Consider the following 17575-nt stretch of genomic DNA (forward strand, 5'->3'; position numbering starts at 1 on the left):
CGTGGTAAGTTACAACTAGAGGAAGGGATGTTTCCATCCCTGGTTAAAGGGTGCTGCATCGAGCAAAACTTGCCTAGCTTTTGCGTTAAACAGACTGCTGCTGTGCCTGCCACTTCACAGTATTTAGCTATTAACTAAAAGGAAGATTTTATTTCCCTAGGAAATAGTTGTATTTCTAGAGCTTTTATATTTTGTCTAATTATCTTACCTTTCAGCAAAAGCTTTTGGACACCAAGGCCAAAAAGTAAAAGGAACACCTTTTACTGGGGTGTACATTTCCTGTTTTCTGACATTTATGTGTTTTTTAGATTCTTCCTTACTCAGAAAGCACTCTGCTCAGTGATGCTGCTGTTTCGGTATGGTATATGTAATGGTTTTCTGGGGTTGAAACAATTACAGAGAGCTGCAGATTTAACTAGTCTGCAGTGGCATCACCTAGAATGGAATTGGAGAGACTTTGAAAAAGAAAAAATTATATTCATGCGTTAGCATCAGGAGAACAAACTAAAAAGTCATCAAAGACCAGGCAATAAAGTATTCACAATTTCCATTCACAAATCTACTTGCTTAGAATTAGGTGGGATAAGTTGAAAGCGTTTGCGCCCCAGAAGCGAACAAAAGCTTTATTCAAAACAGACATGTCTGTTGGAATGTACCAGGACAAATCATCAGACGGCATTAAACCAGTCGGACTTGATCCCCAGAATTGAAAAAAATCTAATACACATTCTGTGGGTTTTTATAATATCTTTTGGCCCTCTTACTAGTATTTTCAGTTCATAAAAATAGTGGGAAAGATGAAACTGGGGTAGTGCAATAGGAAGAGAGCATTTGTTTATTTACGTATTTCTGAAGCACAAATGGCAGGAGCTGCTCGCCCGCGTGGTGGCTGTGTGACCTCGTGTCCCGAAACATCTGCTGTTGTGCCAAAGGGCGAAGTCTGGTACAGCAGGTCTGGGGCAGCTTTCTGGGAGTACATTTTAATACTCTTGACAGTGATGAAGGGAAGCACAGCTATCTTCTGTCCCAAAGAGTGAGTGCATGGGTACCTTATATTGCATGCACAGTCAGTAAAAGTCCTTGTGGTTTTCTGTGTATGTATTTGTTTCTCTTGGGTGTATTTGCAACGCCGTCTTTCAAGCTGTCTTTCCATTTGGTTTCACTTCAGATGATTTTGCCTTGAGATATCACGTTAAAGGTTTCTTTACATCCTTAATTTTGTGACCTGTGTCAAGAAGTGGCCTTTAATTACTACAGTAATAAAGCTCTGAATAGAGAGTATCTGAGCATACCCAAAGGTGGACTTTTTCCATTCAGACACAAAATATAAAGATGGAGGAAATGCCTGTTATATACAAAAAGCAAATCTTCTCTACATACTGTATTTCCATTAGTTTTGTGACTTACTAGAATTACTTGCTACATCCTCCTCCCAAGCATCACAGCATCAGGTTCTCTGAGGTTATTCCACGTTTAAATTGGTAGAAATATTAAACCACACGGCTGTTCAGGCAGTACTGTTTGCACTGACAGGTTTTACTTTCAAATTAAAAGATACAGCATTGCTTTAAAATAATACCACTTCTAAGCAGTTTTTTAAGCCAGATTAGTTGAGGTTCATATTTATGTAGTAATTACAGGCTTACTTGAAAGCAGGGGACCTTGCGGCAAGGTATGTGCTAACGTACCGCCGGGCTGTTTACCTGTTACTAGACAGATTTTTCCCTTTGTCATTAACGGTGAGGTTTTCTGTTCAGTCCTCGTCCGGAGTCTGTAGATGGGAGCCCAGGGCCTGCTGGGATGGGGTTTTACACTTGTGCTGTCCTTTTGCCCTTCCACTGAACTCTTTTCATTTCAGTCATGAGCAAACAGTCAGTGCCTGAACTAACAACCCTGCAATCCTCCAAAGCACGCCTCGCTTACAGTACCAAACAAAGGGAGGCCCGCGTGGGCCGGCCCAAGCCAAGGAATGCAGCTTCGGGGTTCTGCTCCATAAATTTAACCAGCACGACAAAAAGGAGATAATATGAGCCTTCGTGATGATCTGAAAGGGGGAGGTTTGTGTCCCATTGATTGCGGTCTGGCCTAGTGCCAGGCCCCGAGCCTGACCGACAGTTGAACCATATCGTTAAGGCGTGTAATACAGCTCAAGTCTTGTACAGCAGCCAATGAGTACATATCCAGAGGGCAAAAGTTTATAAAGAGTTGAGGCTGTCCTGTTTAACCCTCTCACACTGCATGTAATATATACTGCTGCCATTCAGAAATAGTCGCATTGCTATTAAAAATGTAAACCTTCAGCTTTCTTTACTTGGAAAAAATACACGTGTGTCTGATTTCTAATGTGCAGCAGATTTATAAAGTGATCGGGGAAAAATATGTAAAACTGATCTTTTTTTTTTTTTTTAACAAAAAAAAAATCCAGCCCACTTTTTTTTTCAGTACTGCTTTATCCATACTTACTTTTTTGTTCAGAGATGTCTTCTGGGTTGTTCTACAAACCCTTTCATACAGATGGAGCTATTTATTGCCTTGATGTCACCTCATTTAGCATGTGGCTGGTATTTTTATAGATAATTTTTTCACCTAATGTTGCTGTTAACATGTGGAACGCTCTTTATCAGTTTTGTAAGTACAGCCAGTTGATTTAAATTGTTCTTGCAACCGCTAACTTTAAAAATCAAAACAAACTTTCTGAGCAGCTTTTCATTCAATGAGTCTGCGCTAGAGGACTTTGCTGTGCCTATTGCAGCCCTCATTGTACTCACTGAAAAGTATATAAAGAGGGTCTGAAGAGAAAACACATACAGTGGTCACAGTTCATTTCACACAGCTCTTCATGCACACCTCACTGTCCTGGTGCTGGGCAGGGGTCCTGGTTTGTTTTCTTCCCCAGAGTGGATTTGCTTTCCAAGGTAGGAGCACAGTATAGAAACATTTCTGTCACGCTCCAAGTAAAGTGACCATGTTTGCACGTACATCAGACAGGCTCTGTGTGGCCAACATGCATAATTTTTGATGGGACCATGATAAACATGAGTACAGAAATAAGATTAATGGTCCATCTGCTACACTGTCCCCAGACTGTATTCAGAAGTTCTGAGACCTTGCGCTGTGCCCTGAAGCAGAGTAACGTTATGGCCCTGGGCACTTTAATCTTCACTAAGGCACGTTCAGCTCCTGTTTTTCAGATAGGTGTTTGCAAGAAATCCCTGCGAAGAACCGTATCTTTTACATTGAATGGGAATGGGAGCATTTTTCAACACGTTTGTGAGACAGGAAGCTTTAAGGTGACAACTCTAGTCATCACTCTGTGATAAGTACAGGAAGAGTCTGGGAGAAATGGGAAACTGAGATGGCAGTGTCACATTTTGTTAACTTCTTAAGTTTGATGATATCAAAGTGCTTGAAAAAGTGTCCGTTGGCTGCAGAGCTGTCGCAGTCCGAGCTGGAGCAAGTGCCAGAGGTTGGACACTGGTGGAGGCGCAGTGTGACTGGTGTAAGTGCCGTGCGGGCGCATACACCTTACGCACATCTTGGATCGGTAACATGGGCGTCGTAAGAACGTGCCGTTTGGCTGAGTACATCCGCTGCTCCGCTGGTTTTAAAGAAGTGATTCTTGATGTCTTAAGCTCTTCTCGCTTCCTTTTGAACTTGGAGTCTGAAGAGGTTGTATACAATCATAAACCCAATTAATAGTTTTCAATTTTGTTTTGATCTTGCATATAGAGGAAGGAGAAGGGGGGAGAAGAGCTGCATCTCCAAGAAGTTGGCAGGAACAGCCTACATGATAAACAGCTGCTTCTTCAGCATGCTGTAGTTCTCCTAAAAGTATATTAGGTCAGATAAAGGTCTTCAGCATCTGAGCTGGTAGATCCCTCAAAAGAGGAGGGATTTGACTGTAAGTGGGAGGTTTTAACCCTAGGCACCATTTATTTGCATGTTTCTTCCTGAAACTAGCATTTTGGGAACACATTTAACAAGCACAATATATTCCATGCGTTTGCTGGAATAAACGGTGCATATAAGCTTCCTCAGATATGCAGTCAGCAGGGAGCTGTCTGGCTCATGATTTTACACATTCTTGCATCTAACTGAGACATTCTAATGCCAAATCCAACACTCAAACTGACTGCACTGCATGTGCATTTTTAACACACCTTAAAAGCATCTGTGTCTGAACCGGTGAATGAATTCCATCAGAGCTGTGCCAGATCTCTGGGTTCAGGCGTCAGGTCTTCAAGAAATTATCTGCCTGTTGGGAACTGCACCCCCAAAGTCCAACCCTGGAAAGGAGGCAACTGTACTTAACCCTGTGAAATACAGCGTTACCAGCTGCCCGCAGAGTCGCAACGGAACACGAAATCGAGATTGCCAAAGGTTTTTCGGAAATGAGGCCCAAGTCATTTAATGTTCTCAGACACAGAGAACTAGCACGTAAGAAGTGACGCTGTCTGTGCCCTTCTGCTCAGTAAATGCAGGGGACATCGCTGCTTATCGCAAGGGTTCAACACTTGAAACAAAGTACAAAGTGAGTACATCGGTGAGGAAAGAGTCGTGGAAATTGGGGATTTTTAGTGTTTTGCGAAGGTGTGATACAAAATACAGACCGTATCAGAAATGGCATACGGTTGTTGACATTTGTTACCCTTCTGGTCCTGTGGTAGGACTGCATCGCCTGGCGTTTGCTGCTGTGATGCCTGAACTTCTAGGTTCATTTTTAAGGTATACGTTGTTCAGCATTTAATTGATTCTGGCACTTCTGAGTCTGCTTTACACCGTGTCCTCCCACGACACGGCTCTGAGACAAGGACTGTCTTCATCTGCGTTTTGTGGAAATGATGCACATGGGATGGTGATACCTACGGAGGGCTGCAGGTGCAATTCAGGGTCAAACTCGAGCAAGTGTAGCAGGAATTTTAGTTGTGTATTTTATGATAGAGGAGGTAAGGCTATTCCTCCTTTAACTTATCAGATAAGTCACTTCTTAATGTCTGAAATGCACTAAAGCCTCCTTAGACAAAGCACTCCCTGTATTAATGAAGCAGAGTTTTTCCAGAGCCAAGTAAGTAACAGGTTTGATATTGTTTCTTCAAAATACTAGCAGCAATTGAATTGTTTCATAGGCTTGTATTACCTGCCAATTTTCCTTTGTTTGAACTAAGGTTGTTTTATAATTATTTCAAGGGGATAAAAATTGTTCCCAGGCTGAAAGTCAGTATGCCAAGTTATAGCCCAGAGCAGGCTTTTATCAATAAATTTTATGCAAACCTGAAAAAACAGGTTTACAATGGAAACACTGACAGAATTTGAGCTATACCAGAACCAGTAAGTTACTGCTCTAAATGGGTTGGTATGATGAGGTTGTTAAACTGGAACACCATTATGAATGCGACACGTTGGTGGCAGTTGCTGGAAGTTTTGGCAGCAAGAACTGGGTCTAGCTGAAGAAAATTATTACTAGAGAGTGTGGGGGAGAGCGCTGTGGGCAGAGATCTCTCTGGAGGGCTTATGTGGCTGACTTGCACACCGGTGTTGGCGGCTGTGGGGTTTTGGGGACAGGGAGTACAGCAGGGGAAGTCTCTGTGAAGAGCCTCTTCCATTAAATACTGGTTTCAGATGCCAGAACGGCGTCTCCTTGCACTTAGAGCTGCTGTTTGTGCAGGATTTGGGGTGCCCTTGCGCTCCTCCCATTATGGATCAAAATCTGTGTGCATGCTCAAGTTGGGCTTTTTGAACACGTTTGTGTCTGTCAGTGCTGCTCTCTTACCAAGAGGACAGATTAGAAATTCCACAGATACACATTTTACATGAAAAGTTGCAGTGATCACTGTGTCGGTCATAGGGCTTTTCCTTGTTGCTAAATTTTCTGAAGTTGTTTTATTTTGAATAATTATTCTGGGTGTGATACTGAGGAAACTGAAAGATGTAAATTTGTATATAACTTTAGAAGCACAGTGTTTTGTTTTCACAGACTATCATCTCTTGATACACAAAGTTTCATACCTTCCATTTGGGGTTTTTTTTTATGTTTTTGTCAAAGCAATCTAGGTACACTTCAAGGAAGTTTTTTAGGTCCAAAAGACACTCAAAGATGAGTAGTAGTTACTGTTCTCAAACCCTTGTATGTTTATGTACTCAGCACGAACCACATCTATGTACCTGATAGTGTAAACCTGTTGGGTACCTGGTAGGGGTGAATGTGGGGTGAAGGGACAAGGATAAGTAATTCTGTAAAACATGTGATGACTCTTCTAGTATTTTCAGTCTAAGTTGGTAAATAATTATCACCTGAACAACTTCCTTACATCAACGGGTCAGTGATCTGTTTGATTACGAAACTTCTGGCTTAAAACTGGGCAACTGAATCACAGGAATTCTGTGAAGTGTTAAGCAAAAGCCAAGCAATTAACACTGTTAACTGGTTTTAGTGTGCACAGAGTCATCTGAAATGAGACTCTCCAGCGTTCAGCTTTGTCTGAACAGTGAAGAACTGGAGTGTGGCCTCAACCTTCTGACACCATTTCCAATCTCTTTGTGTCTCCATTCAGCAGCACTCTTCCCTGCTGTGACTAGTAGACGTGAGGGCATTTCTGTCTTGTATTGCCTTTGTCTGCTTATTAAAAAAGAATCAGCAAATCTGTTGAGTTCATGTTTAATGTAACACAGATGTGGGCACACCACCGTTCATTCTGCTTTACAAATCTTCAGCTTTTTGTATTTCATCAGTGTTGCTTATTATTTACAGAACGTAACTTGAGACAGTAGAACAAATTTTTAGATTAAAAAAATCAACTTGTGTGGAATGTTTTTAGCTGTCCAGACCAAACAGACCCGTTTGCCAAGGGGTGATGGACTAAATCAATGCAATTTATGCTCACACTTGTGGCACTTAGTTGAAAAGCAGATGACCTTATCACTAAGATGAGAATTATCTTTTATCACCAGGATGAATATTTTAGCATGGAGGAGCAGTGGGGACAGCAAGCACTGTACTCTGAAGTACTTCTTCCATTTAAAAACAAAACCTAAAAACAACTACAACCAAACTCACAACTCAGAAATGGCCGAGCCTTCCAGAAATTCACTGTGGTGCCTAGTACTTGTGCAGTACGAGTTCTTTCTGGCCTGCTTCTAAGCCAGACAGCAGCATTCGCTGATACTCTGGTTTCTATGGAGTAGGTCTGATCAAACACCCCTGTTCTTTCCTCATTTTTTCAGTAGTCTTGCTTGCAACGCTTTTGATGCCTCTTCTCGTGGTGCTACAGAATATTAGAGAAAATAGCACAGTTGAACGTTTATCTGAAAGATGGTTAATATAAAAACCATTGTGCAGTGTTGTTGCTCACCTCCCGTATGGATGGTTATCTAACTTGCCTGAATGCATAATAGGGAAGTGTCCAAGTAAAAAGTTACTGATCGGCCAACAGTTAATTAAAAACTACATTACGCTTCAGACATTCACTCTTTAAACTTGTCAACAGACAGTACAGGTGTTGTAGAGAGGTTTAACAGCCAATGGGGGCTTCTTGGATAAGTGAAATTTTGCCATTTTACTGCTTTTGGAAGTTAGGAAGGAGGACAAGCAGCAAGACGTGAATTACACTGGTTGGAACTCTTTAATTCCTCTGGAACTTTGCCTCGACATTTTGCATTTCACGAAGGCAAACGCATACTTTTGTTTACTACTTTGTAAGAACCTAATAGATAAAACAGGCACTTACTTGTTCACCTCTGGTGTAGGTTCAGAAAGATAACAATACCGTCATGTAACTGTACCTGGTACAGCGAATCCTGTTTATACCTAAAAAATCTAAGGGGCAGGAGAGGTGTCTTGCTCCAGAGTCACAGTACTTAACAGCGAGTGAAGCTCTAACCACCGCGTGTGGCTGCTATTCGGTGGAATAATTTTAAGTTGTACATAGGTTGTGGAAGTCATCCTTTACCTAGTGTTTAGGTTATTTTTATGCAGAGAAATGCTCCTAATAGAAGAATACAGTTTTAAGACATTGCACTTTGCAAATGAGGAAAACTAAGTACCTTTATGCAGCAAATGGCAATTTTCATACTGGCCTCTTTTAGCTTGGGTGCCTAACACTGTACTTAACTAAAGAACATCTAACCAAAAGCGAAAGCGGTGCACAGTGGGACAGGTAAAGCAGTGAGAACATCTGTCAGCAGCGGTAAAACTGAAAATTTGACTGATAACATTTTACTGGTGCTATTAATGACATTTGTTATGGTTTCTTAAGCCCTTGCGCTGTTTCGCATTCTTTTAGTTGGAGAATTTCCACTTCTCGTTTCATCCTCCCTGCTGACAAACTGACTTTTCATCTTAGCATAACCATAGTTCAGCTGTAGTCAAGAGCTTTTTGTCTCTCCTGAAGTTTCTCTCGAAGAGGATCAGTGATAAGCACTACTGCCGAGCCACTGTAATTTGTTACACAGGTCAGGGATGTAATAATCTCATTAACAAAATCAGAACTTAGCAGATAGTCATCATGTATTAAAAATATAAATTAGCTGATGTTTTTCTTTGCTGTGCTGGAAATCCAGTATCTTTGGCTTCTACACCTTGTTTGCAAAATACATTGCTGATACCAGAGAGAGCGACGCTAGCCAAAGCGCACGGAGAGGCCCGTCACCAATGGGAGAGCAGCAAAGATGATAGGAAGTCAGGAATGACATGTAAGAGATTCTGTTCCAGTAACAGTTACTGCAGCCAAGAAGGGGAAGAAAAAAAAAAAAAAAGTCTGTCACCATTAAAAGGCAGGGGTGCCAAAGACTCGAAGGAAAACAAATTTTAAAGGGTGCATAGGCTTCAAGTGTGGGACAGGGCTGCTGAAAGGGAAAGGTAACAAAGAAACAAGGCTCCAGAGAAAACATCTGCAGAAAACAAAGCGTAGAAGGCAAGTACTCTTGTGTGCTATTGCCAGGCAGCTTAAAAAGAAAACGCGTTGTTACATGGGATTTTTTTCCTGTCTTTTGATCAAAAAGGATAGAAGCAGCTCATTGTACAGATCGTTACAAAGAACCAAGATGGGAAGTAGAAAGCACTAATCAAAAGTGGTGCATTTGGCTTGGAAAATTAGTAACAGCGGTAGCCTGAAAGAGATATGAAAAAGCATGCAGCAGACCTGAGTGATGCTGCCGGGGAAGGACAGAATAAAGCAGGGCTCAGCAGCCTGTAACACAATTCTTCAGGGGTAGGGCGTTCCAAAAGCTTAAAGGAATTCAGAATATTATTTTTTAACAAAATACTGCAAAGGGAGGAACTAGCCTCCAGTTCTTTAGCACTGTGGCCAGTATCAACCTCTGATGTGTTAGGCCACACATGTGTGTCTGTTTTTATTATTGTCATTTTTTAATAAACACTCAAGAAAGGTAAAGTATGCTAAACCCTACTACAGAGACTATAATTAACCGTGAATTTTTTTTTTTTGTCTTGTCGTAACCACATGTTCCTGTTTCTGTAACCCTTCAGTTTTCAAACTACTGACACTGTCCATCAATGTGAGCTCTGTCTGGGTTGATGCACTCTTTATTTTCTCTCGAGAAGTGAGAAGAAACAGTCAAATCAGTAAAACTCTGCTGTTAAAGACAGTCCAAAACCTGCAGACAGTATACTTAGTTTAGGTTGCTTCTATAGTTAAGGGGCAGTGTGCTAAATTAATAGGAAGAGGAAAACTGGGCGTCATTTGTTTGAAATGTAAAACCATATGAATAGACACCACGTCTTCCAGAGCAAGTACTACAGAATCTGTATTCTGTATTTGTGAAGACCTTGTCTTCAAAGGCTTTGTCACACCTCATACTTCAAAATAACTCACTTTGTGTGGTGACGGGTTTAAGTGGAAGAAGAAGTGCTGCTGTTGCACTAAGTCATTTTTCTGCATCTATTTTGCATGTAGGACACAGGCAGAGAGAGTGAGAAAGCCACGCTGCTGCAGAGGACCTCAGGGGCTCTTGCCCCGCTATTTAGAAAGTCAAGCAGAAGGACAAGAGCAGCTGTTCAAACTGACTGACAACATCCAGGACGAGTTGTAAGTACTGACTTGTGCAGTTACTTCAAGTAGCTCTGTTTGCTGCCATCACATCTTCACGTCTTTGGGGAAGAGGGACTAAAACTGCTTCACACACACACGCATGCCCATGCACAGACACTGCGCTGGTTTTCTCCTGGTGCCCGTCAGCAGCACAGCGTGAGCGCCCGATGACTTCCCCAGCAGCCTGTCCACAAACACCACTGCAGGTGCCCCAGGGCCCCTTGCCCTCACTTGTTGGGAAGTGCCGTTGATGGCATATCAGGTACAGGCTGTGGAAGAACCGGGGCCTTGGTTTGTTGACTCCTGGTCCCCTTTTGTCATTACAAAAGATGAAGTCTCAGTAAGTTTCTAAGTAATCATCAGTCCATTTAACATGCATAACACATCTCCGCCCCTCCACGTGCACTGATTAAACAAGTGCATGTTTTAAGCCTGTACTTTCCCTTCTCTGTAACATTCACACAGGCAGAATGAGTATCTCTTCCCTCATCTGTCCCTCATCTTCTACTTCTCACAGCCCAAAGCCTAGGAGAGTGGCTAGGATTCTGCGACAGCACTACGTGAACCACCACTCCTGCACAGAGTGTGCTCTGAGGTGGCTCTGGTTTACACGTGAGAGAAGCTAGCTTGGATGCCTGTCGTACGTGTTACTCCCAAGCTATGGCTGTTAACAGTTAATGACCAAAATAACCTGCAAATTGGTTTTTTTTTCCTCCAGAGAAGTCAATACTGAATAATTTGAATGGGTAATACACTAAAGGTGCACCCACATTTGAATATGGGTTCATGAAAGTGAGTGAAAACAGTGTGTAAATGCTATTAGTAGTCAGGTTTGGGAATATGAGAAAAAAACTGCATAGAGAGTGAACACATGGAGAGATATTGGTACATTTGTTTCTGCCCCTGTACTCAACTCTGGTGAGGCTGCACCTCGAATACTGGGTTCAGCTTTGGGCCCCTCACCACGAGAAAGTCATTGAGGTGCTGGAGCGCATCCAGATGAGGCTGGAGAAGGCTCTAGAGCACAAGTCGTGTGAGGAGCGGCTGAGGGAACTGGGGGTGTTTAGTCTGGAGAAAAGGGGGCTGAGGGGAGACCTTACTGCTCTCTGCAACTGCCTGAAAGGAGGCTGTAGCGAGGTGGGGGGTTGGTCTCTTTGCCCAAGTAACAAGTGATAGGACAAGAGGAAAAGGCCTGAAGTTGCGCCGGGAGAGGTTTAGATTGGATATTAGGAAAAATTTCTTCACCAAAAGGGTTGTCAAGCCCTGGAACAGGCTGCCCAGGGAAGGGGGTGAGGTACCATCCCTGAGGTATTTAAAAGACATGGTGCTTAGGGACATGGTTTAGTGGTGGACTGGGCAGTGCCAGGTTAATGGTTGGACTTGATGCTCTTAAAGGTCTTTTCCAACCTAAACAGTTCTATGATTCTACAGGAAATACCAGTTTGTTGGACCGGGGTCTTAAGGCATAATTCATTACTTAACCCAAGCTCTACCACAGTTACCTGAACAGCTGTTTGCAGTGGAGGTGTAAGATACTGTGTTTTGCGTCTGGCATCCATCAGAGTATCTGCCAAGGCAAGGTAGTTCAGACTGTAGAGGGAGGTACCGATTCAGCAGAGTGTCTTCACTTCAGCAGTGCCAGCGACCCGGCTCTGAAATCATGGGCCACTCTACACAATCTGCCTCCAGCTGCCTGTGAGGAAGAGTCTGTCATCTGCCCCTTGCTTGCAGCCCTGTGATCTCACACTCTCGTTACCCTGCTTTAATCTTATTTAAGGGTCTTTATGCATATACAGTCTGGCTGTTAGGTAGGGAGAACTGAAAAAGAGACTTTGTGACCAAAAAAATACTGTCAGCTTTTTGCAAGTGTACCCCATAAGCAGATCAGTGGGCTTTTGTCATCGAGTCACACTTTGTTCACTGTGACTTTCACCATTAGGAACATCATTCAACAAGAAAACAGTGTTTCTTGTCATGAAAAATAAGTACAAAATTATGCCTCTGACTTTTATCCTAGTATCATAATCAGAAACACATTTAAAGACCTGATTATTTGCATATTTTCCTTCAGAGTTAAATCCATAAAAGGGGGTTTAATACCTTGCTCTACTGTTCTAACTAAATGTTTCCACATTTTTTTCCAGTTAGGCTCACTGTTTCACTTCTGGAAAATATTGTGTAATTACTTCCTGATGTTGTTAAAAAACCCACAAATTCTCCAGAGATCTGGTTGCTTCTACTTTGTTCTACTGGATCATGTTTCATTTAATTTTTCATTTTATTAATTTGAGATCTTTTTAATAGTGTAAAAGTATGGGTGTAAAAAAAAAAAATAGTATCTTGAAGCAGTATCTTAAAAGGTTAAATACCCATTTTGAGAACTAGACGCACAGAAGAAAGTAACAGTTGGCAAGAGAAAATGGGTAATGATGCATGACTCAAACTTAGAACAAAATGTAGAGCCTGAACTACAAATTAGCTAATATTTCTGTGCTTCACCATTAAATCAATGTCCTCTATTTCCATTCCTCAAAATACATACATGACAGCAGTAAAAATCTTGTATGGAAAATTAGATATATAATCTGTTGTTTTGTGGAGAAAATACAAACCTGTAGTCTGCTTACCCAGTCGCTTCCACTGAACTTCATAGCTTTTAGTGCTTCAGTTCCCTCCATGGATGTGCCCTGTATAGTGGGCTGCAAAACCCTCCATCAGGAAAACAGCTGTTCTGCTTTTGGGGGTATACAAAACCCTCTCAAGTTTCTCGACTTTGCTGTGACACAGTATTAGGGGTTTCTGATAATCACCTTTTAATCTTCTTCCCCCGCTGGAGAAGCAGCAGAGAAAGCCAATGTGCTGGCAAGTTTCCTCTAGTTCCGCTTCTAGTGGAAGGCTGACCCGAGCAGAGCTGGGATTGCTGTAAAATACTCTACTTGCTGTTATGTGCCTGTCCAAAGGAAGAAGACTTTTATTCTGCAGACTATAATGTTGCGCTACTTTAAAATCAAGTTTTCTATGACACTTCATAAAAAATACCACTCTCCATCCTACTTATTTCAAAGACAAAACCTTACCCTGAAGTGTTTGAACTCTGATGGAAAACTGAGGGGCAAGTGCTAGTTTCAGTAACTGTGTTAACATAAATAGGAACCTCATATTTCAAATATGAGGGTTTTTTAAGCTGAAATACACATTTTTGTCCGTTTTGCTTTACTTAAAGGAACACAAATCAATTATCCTATGTCTTAGTTTTACCCAAGGTTAGAGCTGGGCAAAGTACATTACAGGCCTTTTTTTTATTAGAATGGCTGTGCTCTTCTCAGCACTTAAATGAAAATGGAAGTTGTCAACTTGAGTAAGTGCGTGCGCCTTTCTCAGGTTCATGGAAGCAAGGGCGTTAGTCAGCTGACATGGCTAGGAGGCATCAGGCAGGGAAAAGACGAGTTCAGTGCACAATACCATCTTTCAGAGGCCTATTAATAGAAAATTACTGGAATGATTCTTTTATACCACAAAAAGAAACCATGATCTGACCTCTTGAAATATTTTTGGCTATTAAAACTCCATTTATAGCTATGGGTTTATTTGGGTATAGCTCGGAGTAATTTGTGCAAAGTGTTACTTAAAGGGTAGAGCTGACGGTCGTTTTGGAGATGGTAGCTTTTCTGATCTACCAAGAACTCTTAGTACCAACAGTCTTCACTGATTTCAAAGACACCAAAGTATTTTGCAGAATGTATGAGGACAACAGCAGACAGATTTGTAAAAGCAATGGGTTCACAAAATAGTAAGTTTGAACCTCCCTGACAGGATGAGACTCTTAGTTTTACAGATATGCTTGTTGACAGAGCATTATTACTCTATTTAGCACTCTTCCTTAGGTATGAATTAATACTTCATTTTTCTGAACTTTTCAGCATTTTAAAAAACCCACCAATGAGGTTCATTTCAGTAGTAAATCAGAAGTGGAGGAGAAGCATTTGTACATGAAGTATTATCTCTTTCACTTCTGCATTCCTTACTGTTACTTTTTTACACATCAACCTTTTCAGCCATCATAATTCTCAATATTCTTAACTCACTCATTTCTACCTCTACTATTCATCACTCAGACTAATCTCTCTGGGGAAACCTGCTTGCTGCTTAACCTTTCACCCCAGTGTTAAACAGCTAATTTCTCTTTTCTAGCTACTGATCCAGGCAGCAGGTTAAACTTGGTTTTTGTTTTTAAAGGCAAGGGAGGTGTGTGGTAAAAGGAAGCCCAGTGGGTTTACAGTGTGTAGAAGGATAATGCTCTTGTCATAAATGTCTACAGACCATTCCCATATCAGCAACGGAACCGAAGTTAGTTACAATTAAACTTCAGCATTAGGACTTGCAGTGTTCCACTGCAAGGAAATTACTCTTCTTAAGTCTTGTTAAAGGATATTTTTATATGGCCTTTTAATGGCCAAAGCTAGAAGCCAGGCATTTAGCACTAATATTTGATTTACAGCATGATCTTTTTTAACTGGGTGAGAGGGTACTTCATCGGCTTGATTTTTAGAACAGTTTAAATTAAATACAGATGAATTGTACATGTTACACTATTAATTTTTCTGGAAGACTTCTAAAGGTCACTCAAAACATAACAGGTGAAGACATTTGTTAGTTTACTATTTTTAGCTTCAAGTGAGTCTTTTTTTTTTTTTTTTCTTCATTGCAGCTTCATAGCAGTGGAGAACATAGACAGCTATTGTGTTCTCATTTCATCTAAAGCTGTTTATTTCCTGAAGAGTGGCGATTACACCGACCGCGAGGCCATCTTCCTGGAAGTCAAGTATGATGATCTCTACCACTGCCTTGTTTCCAAAGACCACGGGAACGTGTATATACAGCTGACGAAGAAAGCTGTTAATACAAGTAGTGGTGTAGCAATGCCCGGCCCCTCACAACAAAAGCCAATGGTAAGGATCTAGCACCTATTGTTTCATCCACGAGGGGGTTTCTTTTCTCATTTTCAAGCAGTCGCTGAAAGTGTTTGTAGTCATTAGTGTTTGGTTGCCTGTGCTGCATAACAATGAAAGCTTTGTTGTGTCAGCAGTGAAATAGCTACTGCCGAAAAAGTTTAGGCAACAATAGAACTTGCTGCCTAAACTCCTGAGAAAAGCTGAAGGCAAAACCTAAAATATTCCTGCAGGAAGAAAAGTTATAGTAGGAAATGTATATTTACCTGAGAAATGCTTTCAACTTTACAATGCATACATGAAACTTAAGTACTTTACTGCCTATTTACTCTTGTCCTCCTATATGTAGTATTTTTTTACTGCAGAGTATCTAAGATTGGAAAGAGTGTTTATGTTAATCAGAACTCTCACTTCTAAAACCCTTACAGGGCTTTTTTGCTCCATTACAGTAGTTGCTCAGGGGTCTGTTTGACATGCAAGGTTACAAGCTCACCCCTGACCCAAGCCAGTTTACATTCCAAACAGACAAGCCACATAAAAGGAAGGAGGGGAAGCAAAGGACATAACTTCATATATTGCAAGATGTTTCTGCTCTCATCCCAAGATACCTGTCGCTCTTTACCTGTCTCTCCCTCTCTCTCACTTCTTTCTTACTTCAGCCTCAGCACTGAGAAGGAATCTCCACTGAAACATTTCTGTTCCTTACAGGAGACCTCAAACCTAATCCCCTCAGTTAGTGAAGTAATAAAAAAATAAATATATTCTGCTTTAGATGATAGAAGTACCACATTAAGAAAAATCACATTTCTCTTTGCAGGTGAAAGTGAAATCTGAAGTTCTTGCAGTAAAGCTATCTCAAGAAATAAACTATGCAAAGAGCCTTTATTACGAACAACAGCTTATGTTAAGGCTCAGTGAAAATCAAGAACAATTAGAGCTGGACTCTTGAACCCTCTCCCTTACTGCCACAGTGAATTGCAAGTATCTGCCTGGAACTGATGGTATTCTGTAACTAGAGCGAGTACTACATGGGAAGGAAAGAAATACAATTTGATTATTTAGCTAAATGGAATCATTGTGCATAAGAAACAAGTGAGGTGGGCTTTCTTTAAAAAAAAAAAAAAAAAAAGTATTAGTTGTATAACAAAGGTAGAGCTGAAATGCATTTGGTTCTGGGAGAAGCCCTGTATTTTGCTAACATGTATATATGTAAAAGTGTTTCATGTAAATAAGAAAGTACAGATCAGGGTGTTGGTATAAATAGAAGTCTGTTTACTGTGTAAAGAAATTAAAGGAGCTATACTGAGTCTTACTGCACTACCTGAAACTAGCCCTTCTCTCTCTCTTTTTTTTTCTTGAGAAAGATGATTTTCACAGTGCAGGAATGTAGATAAAAGTTTAAAAAATAAAAGAAAATTAGGAGTTAACTGCAGCTGTTGGAGCACAGACATCCAGTAGTTTGGAGTTTTAACAATGTGATTAGGGTGCATTGTTTGGGGTGGGTTGTTGGTTTTTTGGGGTTTTTTCTTAAATCACTAGTACAGCTAAATGCACGCATACCTAGTGTTCCACTGAAATGTCATCCTCGTTTTTAACAAAAATAATTGCATTTTGTTAAATATTGCAGTGAGGACTCACTAATTCAACTACATTTTCAAAATACTAGAAAACAAGCAGCTGATTCTGTTCTGAATACAGCACTCAAACCTTGACAAGTCCACACCTCTGAAGGCCCCTGCCTCTGAGTTATTTTTAAAATAGTCCAAGTGAGCAGCCTTAGAAATTGAAATCTTTAACTTCAGTTTTTCCCTTCACTCAGATTAAGTGTATATAGTTGGCTGGTTAGTGTGGAATGCTGCTAGCATTGGAAATGCTAGGGGGGAGGAAATCACTGCATCATTGGCTTCAGAGCCACCTCTTCAAAATTAAGATTTCCGAAATAAAAAACAACAACGTGTTTTTCAAATGTTGTACATCAAACCAGTATTTGTCTCATCAACTTTAACCAAGCTGAAGATTGAGGAATGAGTGTACTTATATACCTTTATTCACAGAAATGAGGAAATTGCATTTTCACGTTGGCGTCCCGGAGCCAGTTCAGGCGCTGTGTGGAATGGCTGCTTGCGCTACGGCATTTTGCTGGGCAAGTGTGAAAACACCACCTCCCTGAAACTGCTGAGTACTAGAAGCCTTATTTTGTAAACCTTTGACTCAAAGTAAAGAGCCCCACTATAGCTTTACTTTCAACTTAGTTTACCTTTTAATATCCTTTCATAAAGGCATACAGGAATATTTTTAAACTGAAGGTTAGAATTAAACCAGTTCTCAACTCTTATAAAGTGAAAGGCAGAGGATTATTGTCTAAGGCAAAAACGTGGTATCAGTCGATGTGTGTATGGTCTGTGACTGGAAATCAAAATCCGTAAAGGTCCATTACACAAATGAAACTGATTTAATGCATCACTTTTGTATATTGCTCTGTATAATTTTTAAGTAAAGTGTAGAATTCAACAAGTGCATTGGCTCAACAGTGCTTTAATGTGTCAGTCCTGTTGGACTCTGCTACCAAGGTTCCCTGCT

At 40.9% G+C, this 17575-nt stretch overlaps 1 protein-coding gene and 1 long non-coding RNA gene across 11 annotated transcripts in view; one reads left to right on the forward strand and one right to left on the reverse strand.

The window, feature by feature from the left end:
* Window positions 1-17512, forward strand: part of VPS13D (vacuolar protein sorting 13 homolog D) — a 108718-nt gene extending 91206 nt beyond the window's left edge. For all 10 annotated transcript variants that reach the window (XM_074893071.1, XM_074893078.1, XM_074893073.1 and 7 more), the window contains 3 exons: window positions 9912-10043; window positions 14755-14995; window positions 15813-17512. In XM_074893071.1, coding sequence (XP_074749172.1) covers window positions 9912-10043; window positions 14755-14995; window positions 15813-15944 — 505 coding nt within the window. In that variant the 3' untranslated portion in view covers window positions 15945-17512. The remainder of the gene's footprint in view (window positions 1-9911; window positions 10044-14754; window positions 14996-15812) is intronic.
* LOC141954014 (uncharacterized) lies at window positions 6644-11869 on the reverse strand. The gene is made up of 2 exons (XR_012632064.1): window positions 11549-11869; window positions 6644-7262 (listed from the first exon to the last, which is right to left on the reverse strand). It is a non-coding gene; the product is annotated as an uncharacterized LOC141954014 (long non-coding RNA).
* Window positions 17513-17575: the final 63 nt, after the last annotated feature.

This window comes from Strix uralensis, chromosome 23 (genome assembly GCF_047716275.1).
Source record: "Strix uralensis isolate ZFMK-TIS-50842 chromosome 23, bStrUra1, whole genome shotgun sequence".
Taxonomy (NCBI): domain Eukaryota; kingdom Metazoa; phylum Chordata; class Aves; order Strigiformes; family Strigidae; genus Strix; species Strix uralensis.